We start from the raw sequence: 10,157 nt of genomic DNA on the forward strand, positions 1-10,157 counted from the left end.
CTGGCCCTGGCTTCTCTGTAATGTCCTAGGGGACATCATGGGTACCCTTTGAAAAGGAGTGGACGGCTGGCTGGAGCCGTGTCCCCAGGGGTAATAGCCACAAGTAAAAAGGCCAAGCGTGGCTGGGCTGCGGCAAGGGGGCCAGTGCACCTGCGGTCTGCACAGACCGCTCCGCTCGCCCACCAGCGGGCACTCATGTTTGGCTGGGTCGGCCTCTGGGCTGAGCAGGACTGCGAGGTCCTGAGTTCCCACCTAGGAGTTGAGGAACTAGGACGCTGTGAGGTCACTGAGCTCCAGGTACTAGCGGACAGCTCGCGGGTAACGACGCAGGTCGCTTGACCAGGACCGGAAGTTCAGAGCAGCTCCCATCCGCCGTGCAGGATGACGCACTTCCCGCCACGGGCGGCCGCTATTCTCGCGGCTTACAGCTGGTGGCGCTGGGCCCCCGGAAACCTCGGCTGGTGACCGTTAGCCCTCGAGCATTCTGGGAGTCGAGCCCAGTCTCCTCCCCTCCTTCCTGTCCTTAGTTCCCGGCTTGCTTCTCGAAGTAGCGCCACAGTTTCCGGGGCTGTTCGGTGGCTCTACCCAAGCGCTGGGGAGTGAGCGATTCGGAAGAGGTTCGGGTGCGCATGCGCACAGGACTACACGTCCCGACAGGCCCCGGCAGCCATGGTGCAGTGCCTTGTGGGAGATGTAGTTCTTCCAGCGCGAAGGCTGCGGCCCTGGGCCCGCAGAGGACTCTCTTTCCCAGAGGGCCGAGCGTGGGCGCGGACAGGCGGTGCTGCAAAATGGAGGCTGCCGGTAGGTTCGTAGCGAAAGAGAAACAGCGGCGTGGCCAGACTGGCCTGCAGGAGGTGTTCCCCCTTCCCACGGCCAGGGTGTGCGTTCCCCGACACGGAGAGACCGCGGGGCATACAGAGTGGAGGAAGAGACGACCAGAAAGGAAGTTGGTGCTCCTGATTCCTTGAATCTGGCCTTAGCCTCTCTTAGCCCAAACTTAATTCTGACCTGTGCTGAGCTCCAAGAAACAGACTGCCGCTCAGAACCTGTGGCTTTGATTTCAATCTGTCTGTCCCACTGCTTGTCCCTCCGATCAGGTTTCTATTGGTCGCCGTAGCGTCCTGTGCAGAAAATGGGAGTGCGAGTTCGGGAAAGGGAGTCTGCAACTCCAACTCTGCCTGCAGTGTATTGTGTGACTTGCGCACGTTACCTTTACGTCCTTGCCCTGCTGGCTCTAATACAGACACCCGTGGGGTGTAGTACCTCTCTCCTGGAGTGGTTTCTTCCCTGAGGAGAGTCGGGCCCCCAGGAATTGGGATTTCGCCTGTTTGACCTGGCAGAGGGCACTCAGTTGCAACTGGTCTGCCTCACCCCATCCTTCCTGGATGCACAAGACATGGGTCACTGTGAGTGAGGAGGCTTGGGGAGGAGTTGGTGGACGGATGGTTGAGGACAGAGCAGAAGGATGAGTCTGGGCTCCCCTCAGCTCAAAGACACCTGGTCACAGTTGACTACTGAATACTGGTGTCGGCAGCATTTTTCTGTGCAGCTGGAAGAGGTGAGGAGTGTGTTGGGCGTTACAGGAGAAAGGCTGCTGGGGGTTGCTCCAGGATCTGTGGGGGCTTGCCTCTGTCCATCAAGGCTGCTTGAGTGACATCCTTAGTCCCTGAGAGCTTGACTCTCAGATGTCAAGGGTTTGGCTGTAGATCTTTCTGGAACTCCCAGGGGTCTGCCAGCAAGCAAAAGCAAATGTCCTCTCCACAGGTCAGGAAGGTGCCTGATCTTCGAGGAGCACCTCCTGCACACCACACACAGTAAGCGGTTTATAACCCCCTACTTGGCTGAGACAGGTGGAGCAGAGGTTGTTCTCAGCCTCACGTTCCAACCCAGCTTACTACCAAAATCCCGGAGTAGGCCCTTAGTCCCCCCAAGCCTACCTCTAGAGGATTGTGGGGATACATTGTTGATAGGTCAGGAGTCTCTGCCCTTATTCCTGGTCTGTCACCTGGTCCTGGCACCTCTGCTTAATGGTCTGCTCTGGTCTGATAGGTAACAGTCTCCCTGCAGCCCTCCCCCAGCTCCCGCTGAGCAGGTGAACAGGAATGGACTTGGAATACTCCTGGCTAAGACAACCACACCTTTGTCATTGTCACGGAGGACCTTCATCTGGGCTCTGCCCACCTGGCTCTCCAGTCAGCACGACAGTGTCAGCCACTGACACCCAGCAGACGAGGTACGTGAGAGGAGGGCTTTTAGGGGTGGAGCAGGACCCCATCCCTTGGTAGGACACAGTTCTTTCCTGGCGCTTTCCCAGAGGGCTGTAGGAGAGGTTTATTCTGAACACTTCCTCCTCAGAAATCAATTTCTTGGCTGTTTCGGTCTAGGTGTCACGTCTTGAGGACACATGGCTGAGGCAGGGACAGACGAGCCCTCCACCTGCTTGGATCCTGAGCAAGGGACAGAGTACGACACCCTGCCTTCCGACACAGTCTCCCTCAGTGACTCGGACTCCGACATCAGCGTGCCTGGTGGGGCCGAGGTGGAAGCACTGTCCCCAGAGGGGTTGCCTGGAGAGACCCAGGAAGACTCAGGCCCCGATGAGCCCTCTTCACCCCCAACACTCTCCACAGGCCTCCCCACAACTGCAGTGCAACCATTCCACCTCAGAGGCATGAGCTCCACCTTTTCCCAGCGGAGCCACGACATCTTTGACTGCCTGGAGGGGACAGCCAGGCAGGCCCCACCTTGTGTGGCCCAAACCAGCATGAATGACAGTGGAGTCTTCAAGCGGCCCCTGGTGCCCTCAAGCCAGCCTCCTGTTGAGGGTCTGGGCACTACCCACCGGGGTTCCGTCCCCTCAAGAGCACCCCCTATTCCCGACTACGTGGCACACCCTGAGCGCTGGACCAAGTACAGCCTGGAAGGTGTGGCTGAAGCCAGCGAGCAGAGCAACCGAGCCGCCGCCCTGTCCTTCCTGGGCTCCCGGCGCCTGGCTGCCCCCTCCGACTACATGCCTTCCTTCAACCAGGACCCCTCCAGCTGTGGGGAGGGAAGAGTTGTCTTTACCAAACCAACTCGAACGAGCGAGGCCAGACCCGAGAGAAAGAGGGCTCTGGGGAGGGGGAGAGAGCAAGGCAGGGGCACGTCTGGGAACCCGGGTATGGCTGGGGGCGAGGGCCCTGTGGAGTTGGCCCACCTGGCCAGACCCGGGAGCCCAGAGTCTGAGGAGTGGAGCAGCCCTCATGGGGGCCTGCAAGAAATAGGAACACCATCAGGAACTGCCCCTGGTGGGTCAGTATCAGGCCCCCAGGAGGTGGAGACTGTTGGTTTCCATGGCAGTAAAAAGCGGAGCAGAGATCACTTCCGGAACAAGGGCAGCAGCCGTGAGGACCCAGGTGCTGAGGTCTGAGGGGAGACAGCCCTGACAGTCCACCCTAAGGGCTGCCATTGTCTTGGCTCCCCATCTAGACTGGGGCTGGCATGAGAGCGGAAGCTGTCCCTGGGGAAGGAAGCTGGTGGACTGCCTGTAGGTGGCGCCAGCAGCCCTGGTTGGGACTCAGGACAAGTCTCTAGAGTAGAGATCTTACTGAGCCCTGTGGGGTGCAGGACAAAAACTGTGGCTCCTTGGGTGCCTCTTACGGTGACAATAAAGGTTCTGGGTCTTCCTCAGTTTCCATGTCTTTTGGGGCCCCACCCAGCCCAGAGGGCTGTGTCAGCAGCTAGGGGAGCTCTGTCCTCTCCTGGCATTGGGCCTCTGAGGGTTCCAGTTCATGTCTGTGTTTGTCACTGACAGCTCTACCCTGAGGGACCCGGGCCCCTGCCCTCCTCCAGAGACTAGCTTACAGCCACAAGTGCCCAGCCCCGTGCCCCAACAGCCTGGGTGGGTGTGAAATCTGCTGTCCGAAGCCTTCACAGTCCAGTCTGCTGCAGGCCTGGTGCGCACCACGGGGTGGAGGGGGCCGATGAAGTGGGTCCCCTGGGGCAGACCCTCTAAGGAGGCCAGAATATGAGGGCACCCAGGGAGAGGCTGAGTGGATGCCCTCCCTGGCACTGGCCGAGCTCACCCTTTGGTTCTGTTGTACCCAGGCATGAAGATGGTATTGGTGACCACTGTCCCAGGGCTGCATCACCAGGACAGCCACCTGTGTGCAGTGGCTCTGCTGCTGGGTTCTGGGGCTGATGGTGCCATTCAGCCCCAGTGCGTCCTACCTGGGACTGGCTGGTCCCTCGGCTTTGTTGGCACAGGGGAGCCCGGGAGACCAGACCACACCTTCAGGGCAGCAAGCCCTCTCTGCCGCCCAACCCCCACCCCCCAGGGGGTTTTACTGACACTCCTCTGGGGTCTAGTTTAATCGGGGGTGTGGGTGGGATGTAGTGTCGTCCAGGCTCCATGGAGGCGAGGGCAGTGTCCTGGGGCTGCTGTCGAGGTACACACACTCGCCCTCATGCCAGCTGTTGGCACAAGGGGTGAGGGCTGATAGGCGTAGTAGACCCCCAGGGCTGGCCAGAGGGGGACATTTGCATCTTAACGGGCAGGAATTCTAAGCACTAGCGGATTTCAAAAGAGGTCAGTCTCTCAGGCACAACAGGTTCGGGCAGGGGTAGGTCTGGGCAGCTGCTCCGCCTGGACAGCTGAGTCCCACGCAGCTCAGCAAGTGCTCGCTGTGGCCGCCCGGCCACCCAGGTTCCAGATGGGAGGCTGCCCTACCAAGCCACCGTGTTTCCTCAGGCTAGGAAGTCCCAGAAAGGTTCCAGGGGGTGAGGTGGGATTTCTTTCCAGATGTCCTGGAAGAGGTGATCCTCAAAGAGGCCGTGGAGCCATGTGGCACTGGAAGCTCCTCTCATGGTGGGGGAGGTTGGTGTGTCCAAAAGACCCAGGATGACCAGCCAAGGGCCCAGCGGGGGGTGGGGAGGAGGGGGGTAAGTGGCAGCAGGCCCGCACACAGAAGGCTAAGCAGCAGCCATCCAAGGGCACCCGGCATGGGCTAGCTGCTGCCATGGTCAGCAGGGCCCTGCCAGCTCCCAGTGCCACAGTTCCGAGAGCCTGCTGGGGAGGAAGACCCCCTTCAGCTGCTGGGTACCAGCTGAGGCAGGCCTGGGGAGAGGGTGGTAGCTGGCTCTGAGGGCTAGGACATGGTGGCCCTCCTTAGCATGGGACCCTCTAGAGCAGACCAGGGCAGGCTGGGATCCCAGAGCCTGCTGAGGTGACAGCCCTGAAGGGCCAGCCACAGGCAGAGCCTCAGGAGACAGTGAACAAAGACCTGGCACCTCAGCCCAGGCAGGTCTCTGACAGGTGGCACCTACACAGCCTCAGGACCGTAGCTAGCCAAGAGCTGTCAGAGACCCCAGGCAGGTGGACAAGGTAGACCACACAGCGTGGCCAGATGCCCTGCACCTGCCCCAGACCTAGCTGTAGAGCGGGCTACCAGGCCACCCTCACCCTGCTCCCCAACACGGGCTTACTCCAGTAGGCGCTGCCCTGGGCCAGCGTGTCGGCCATGGAGGACAGGAGCACTGTGCAGTAGTTGACCTGGAAGAGGAGGATAAGGGCCAAGCCCAGAGCTCTCAGGAAAACAGGGAAAGGGGCACTGCCTACCTGCCCCCTTCCCTCTAGGGCCCCTGCTGTCCCATGGCCCCCGCTGGGGCCACAACTCAAAGGAAGGCAGAGGTGAGACTTCAGGATGGTGGGTGCAGAGTGGGCAGTGAGGGCTTTAGATGCAGGATCCGTCTCAGGTCTCAATGACTTGGGGAGGGGCAGGCATGGGGGGAGCCCTGCCCTGCCCTGTGGGGCTCTCAGTGTAGATGTCAAGGTGTAGGTGGGCGTGGAGGGCAAGGTCAGTTCTCGCTTGCCTGGGATTCCAGACACTTGATCCGTTTTTCTTGTTCTCGAAGCCCTCCGAGGTATTTGGCAACGAAGTCCACTCTGTGGCAGAAGCAGTCGGGCAGCCGATTGGCCACATGGCACTCCCCATGCAGGGTGCCTCCCCATCCCCCCACCCCCACAGCCCTCTGGGGCTCGTCTGCACTGCTCTGGTTCTTTCCCTCCCTACTCTTCCCTTGTCTCGGGACCTGAGGCTGGCACCACCAGGACTACTCAGGGCACAGCCCAGTCTCCCTGCCTGGGAAGCAGAGCCCTGCAAGCAGGGGCACAGGGCAGGACAGTTTCCACTGGCAGCGCTAGGCACGGGGACCTGAAGGGAGGGCTAAGGACTGAGCACCACGCTGACTGGGCCACGATCCTCAACTGCAAGGCAGGCAAGACCCCAGCAGAGCCCTGCCCAGATCAGGGGCCAAGGGGACCTGGTCGTGTCCCTGCCCCTCTAGCCTCCGTTTCCCAGCTCTTATCCTCTATCGCCCTCCGGTGAGGTCAGGTGGGCCAGTTTTAAGGCAGCCTGACCCCTGTGTACGATGATGAACCAGTGCCCCCACCTGTGTGCAGTTTTCCGCAGCACCTCCCCCTCGCTGTCCCTCCTCCTCTTCTCCATGCTGCTCAGGAAGTTCTCCTTCTGCACCGTCTCCCAGGTGACAATCTTCTGGTCCAGGGGGTCTGGCAGGTCTCTCTCTGGGAAGGCGGGAGCCACAGCGAGCTTTGCTCAAGGCAGAGGCAGAGGCCCAGGGTGGGATGGGGGAGCCCCGGGGCAGGTGCAGCTGGTGCTGGGCAGCAGGAGTCATCTCTAGGGGCCTCAGCCTGGCGGGGCACAACATGGAGAGGCAAGGACAGTGCCACAGAGGGGCTCCAGGCTGCAGGGAGATGAGTTCAACCTGTGCCAGCTTGCCCAGGGAGCCCCAGGGCTGAGGGGAGCCAAGGCCTCTCCCTCCTGCCCTCTTACTACCTCTGAGTGACCACATCCGGCCCCTGTGGCCTCACCCAGGCGTTCCCGCTTGTGCTCAGCCTCCTTCTTGAAGACCCTCTTGAGCACCAGGCTCAGGTGGCTGAGGAGGATGAAGGGGGGCGCGAGGGCGGGGCGCCCGTGGTACTCCACGATCAGATTGTAGCGCTGGAACTTCCAGAAAGTGTCGGCGTTGCCCTGCACCAGCTGGAACGTGTAACTGCAGGGATGCACAGCGGGCCTCATCGCCTCATCCCTCTGGCCTCCCTGCGCTTGACCCTTTCAGAAACCGAGCCCCTGCACCTCCTGTGATTGCCTCAAGAGTATGTCTGGGGGCCCCACTTGTTGGAGTCCCCTCCAGCCCTCTTACTCTCCTGGACAAGCTGGATATTCTTGATACAGCTCTGAGCCCCCAGCCCCTCCTGGCAGATGCAAGCCCACTTTCCCGGAGTGGAGAGAGTGGCCTGTGGAGCCAGGTGGGGTAGAGGCTTGGGAAAGTCAGGGTTCTCGGTGCCAGGGCAGCACCACCTCCTGGGGCTTCTCTCTTGCTGCTGCTGGACCAGGCTGGGGGGATCTGAGAGCGAGCTGCCCACGGATTCAGACCCTCCCTCTGCCTACACTCCAGGCCTGGCCAGAAGGGGAGCCAGTGTTTGGAACTGACTCTTGGAGTCTCCCCACCTTGAGGCAGGGGTGGGGGAGCTGGATTACTGGGGCAGTTTGCATATGGACAAGAGGGCACCTGAACATGGCAATGAGCAGGTTCATGAGCAGCACATTGGTGACCAGCAGGAAGGTGACCAGCAGGAGGATGACCAGCCAGTTGGCATAGAGGTTGGGGCAGGAGGGTGAGTGTTCCAGCAGCAGCGGGTGGACGGAGCAGTTCACACGGGCTTCTGAAAGTCGAGTGGGCATGGTGGGTGTCAGGGCCAAGAGTACCTGTGGGGGCATCCTTGGGCAAACACCCTCTGACTGAGCAGTTTGGTCTGGGCTTGAGGCCACCAGGGCATGGGGCTGGGTTAGGTACCCACTGGTCCATTGGGATTGTCCAGGTTTTACAGTCAGAAGCCCCATCACGGGAAGCTCCAGTCCTATAAGCCAGGTGAGTGGGGTCCAGCACTGGTTTCCGTCTCCTACCTCTGCTGGGCCTTTACCAGAAGCCACGAGCCTTGAAGGCAGAGCCAGCGCCACTTGGATGGGAGATGGGAGAAGGAGAAATCATAGGGACATGGGTTTCTGCTGGTCGATTAACATCCCTCCCAGAAAAGGCTCTGCTGCCAAGCTGGTTTGGGGAGAGCTGGCCTAGGAAGGCAGGTGTGTCCTTACTGCGGGACTTCTCAGAGGCTTTGCAGTACCAATGCCTGTCACAGGCTGCAGCCTTTTCAAGCATATGGAGCCAGGCCCTAGATGGCGAGGACACAGCCCACGGCTCACTTGGGCCACTCATTCTCCAGGCAATGCATTCTGGGAGCTTGCAGGCTGAGCCTCTGAAGCCCTGGCAGGCCTACTCTGGAGGGCTCAGCTCCAGCATCCCTTAGGGGCACGTGGATCACAGCCCCAGCCCCTCCTGCTTCTTCCCTACGGGGTCTAGCCCTGGACTCCAGACTACTCCAGGCTTCATGGCGGGAGGAGGGAAGAGGGAAGACTAGATGGAAGTCAGGTTGAGTGTGCCCTGGTAGTCCTGGGTGTCCCCACCTCACCCCTCAGGGCAAAGTTTCCTTTCTTTGTCCAGAGGGAGCCCGTGGCTCTGCTTCTTCATCCTTCCCAGGCTGTGCGCCAGCGTGAGTGTGCATTTGTGTGCATCTCTGCACGTGTGTGTGCATGCACTGGCACACCCTCATGCACATTCAAGTGTGGTTCTGGCATGGCCTTTGGGGTTCTGTGCTGCGACTGGCTGCAGGCTGCCCTGGGGTGGGTTCTGGGGGTCTGTGTTTCGCAGCCCACCTGTGTGTACCCACGTCCCTACCTCCCAGCCCACGGCGCAGGCCTCTGGGGCCTGTTTCCATGTGTCTGTCTCCCTCACTGGGGCCGCTCCGGCCTCATTTCTCCTGGGTGAGTTATCGTGACAGCTCGGCCCATGTGTGAGTTATGGAGTGTTTGTGTTAGTGAGGGTGGGTGGGGGGAGGGGGTGCGTGCAGCAGTCGGAGCCCCTGTCCTGCCCCCTCTTCCAGCTGCCCTGGCAGCCCCCAGCCCATGAATCTGCTCCTGGGGCTGATTCATGACCCTCTACTCTCCTCCCGGCGCCCTGGAGAGGGGGGCCGGGGCTGGAAAGCGTGCTCATGAGGCTGTAAATCTGTCTGATAAAAGCAGCTCCAAGGTAATGAGACCCCCTCCCCCTCCCCCATGATTCGAGAAGGCGCCACCAGGCCTGGCTGGAAATTAAATTGCCCCTGGGGCCTGGAGCCCTGGAGAATAAGCTCCTCTGCTCAGCTCAGCTCAGCTCAGCTCCAGGGTTTCCTGCCTGGCAAGTGCGTGGAGAGAGGGAGGGCAAGGCCCCCTGGGCCCCGGGAACTGCAGGCTGAGGGGAGCTGCCTGAGCCTCAGTTCCCCTCTCAGCCCAGCACACCTTAGTGAATAAGTCCACTCAGCAGCATAATGTGCTCGATAAATGGGCCAGAGTCTAAATCTGAACAGGCTTGCCCGGTCCCCAAGAGGGGAAGGGACACAGACAAGGACCCTCAGTGAGTGGACTTTCTGTAACAGAGTCCTGCCTGCTGCGTCCCAGGCTCCGCGGACCTTCATGAAGGAGCCCTCAGGGCCTGGGGACCCTCAGATGGCCGGAGGGGTTGCCAGTCCCTTTGCCCCCCTCCAAGTGACCAGGCAGGAGATGCACCCTGCCCGGGCTGCCCACCCCTTCCTGCACCCCTCCTGTCTGAGGGGCCTGCAGGACTGGGGCAGTGCTGGGGGCCATATGGTGAGGAGGGGGCAGGGCCGGCAAGGTCTGCTTAGGCTAATGGCCCAGAAAACTAATGCCGGTGGATGAGCAAACATGGAAAAAGTCACAGTGGGGGGTGGGAGGACTAAGAAAACAGCCTTAGGACACAGACCCCCCGGAACACCCCAATTAGAGGTGATTTCCATGACGTGCAGCCCCACCATCACCCAGAGGCCTCTGTTTGCTTCAACCTCTCCATCTTCCCATTGACGGATATTTATTGCACGTCACGAGCACACAGCCTTGGCCTCATTAGAGCCTCCTGTGCAGATGATGGGGTCAGCCTGGGCAGTCTGTGGCCCCATGACCGCCCCAGCCCTGTGACACCTGCCTGAGTGAATAATTTCTCTGCCCCAGCTCTGCCCTATGGTTCCAAGGCTACAGCGCCCCAGGAAT

At 60.7% G+C, this 10,157-nt stretch overlaps 2 protein-coding genes across 6 annotated transcripts in view; one reads left to right on the forward strand and one right to left on the reverse strand.

Annotated features, from left to right (window-relative positions):
* The first annotated feature begins 139 nt into the window (after window positions 1-139).
* Window positions 140-3,665, forward strand: TSSC4 (tumor suppressing subtransferable candidate 4). 5 transcript variants are annotated; one of them, XM_006141077.3, is made up of 4 exons: window positions 140-801; window positions 1,765-1,814; window positions 2,050-2,233; window positions 2,385-3,665. In XM_006141077.3, the coding sequence occupies exon 4, from the start codon at window positions 2,405-2,407 to the stop codon at window positions 3,407-3,409; it is 1,005 nt and encodes a 334-aa protein (XP_006141139.1). In that variant the 5' UTR covers window positions 140-801; window positions 1,765-1,814; window positions 2,050-2,233; window positions 2,385-2,404; the 3' UTR covers window positions 3,410-3,665. The 5 variants fall into 5 exon arrangements, with proteins under 5 accessions (XP_006141139.1, XP_006141141.1, XP_006141138.1 ...); XM_006141076.2 differs by lacking the exon at window positions 140-801 and adding an exon at window positions 808-946; XM_006141078.2 differs by lacking the exon at window positions 140-801 and adding an exon at window positions 953-1,558.
* A 2,170-nt stretch (window positions 3,666-5,835) lies between these two features.
* Window positions 5,836-10,157, reverse strand: part of TRPM5 (transient receptor potential cation channel subfamily M member 5) — a 28,711-nt gene continuing 24,389 nt past the window's right edge. The window contains exons 22-25 of the mRNA XM_027774557.1: window positions 7,570-7,723; window positions 6,869-7,050; window positions 6,430-6,562; window positions 5,836-5,923 (exon numbers count right to left, since the gene is read on the reverse strand). Coding sequence (XP_027630358.1) covers window positions 5,836-5,923; window positions 6,430-6,562; window positions 6,869-7,050; window positions 7,570-7,723 — 557 coding nt within the window. The remainder of the gene's footprint in view (window positions 5,924-6,429; window positions 6,563-6,868; window positions 7,051-7,569; window positions 7,724-10,157) is intronic.

This window comes from Tupaia chinensis, unplaced genomic scaffold, assembly GCF_000334495.1.
Source record: "Tupaia chinensis unplaced genomic scaffold, TupChi_1.0 Scaffold000047_1, whole genome shotgun sequence".
Lineage (NCBI taxonomy): Eukaryota > Metazoa > Chordata > Mammalia > Scandentia > Tupaiidae > Tupaia > Tupaia belangeri.

What these genes read in the sequence shown, in the direction of transcription:
- TSSC4 (XM_006141077.3), top strand. Translation starts at nt 2,405, where the DNA reads ATGGCTGAGGCAGGGACAGACGAGCCCTCCACCTGCTTGGATCCTGAG.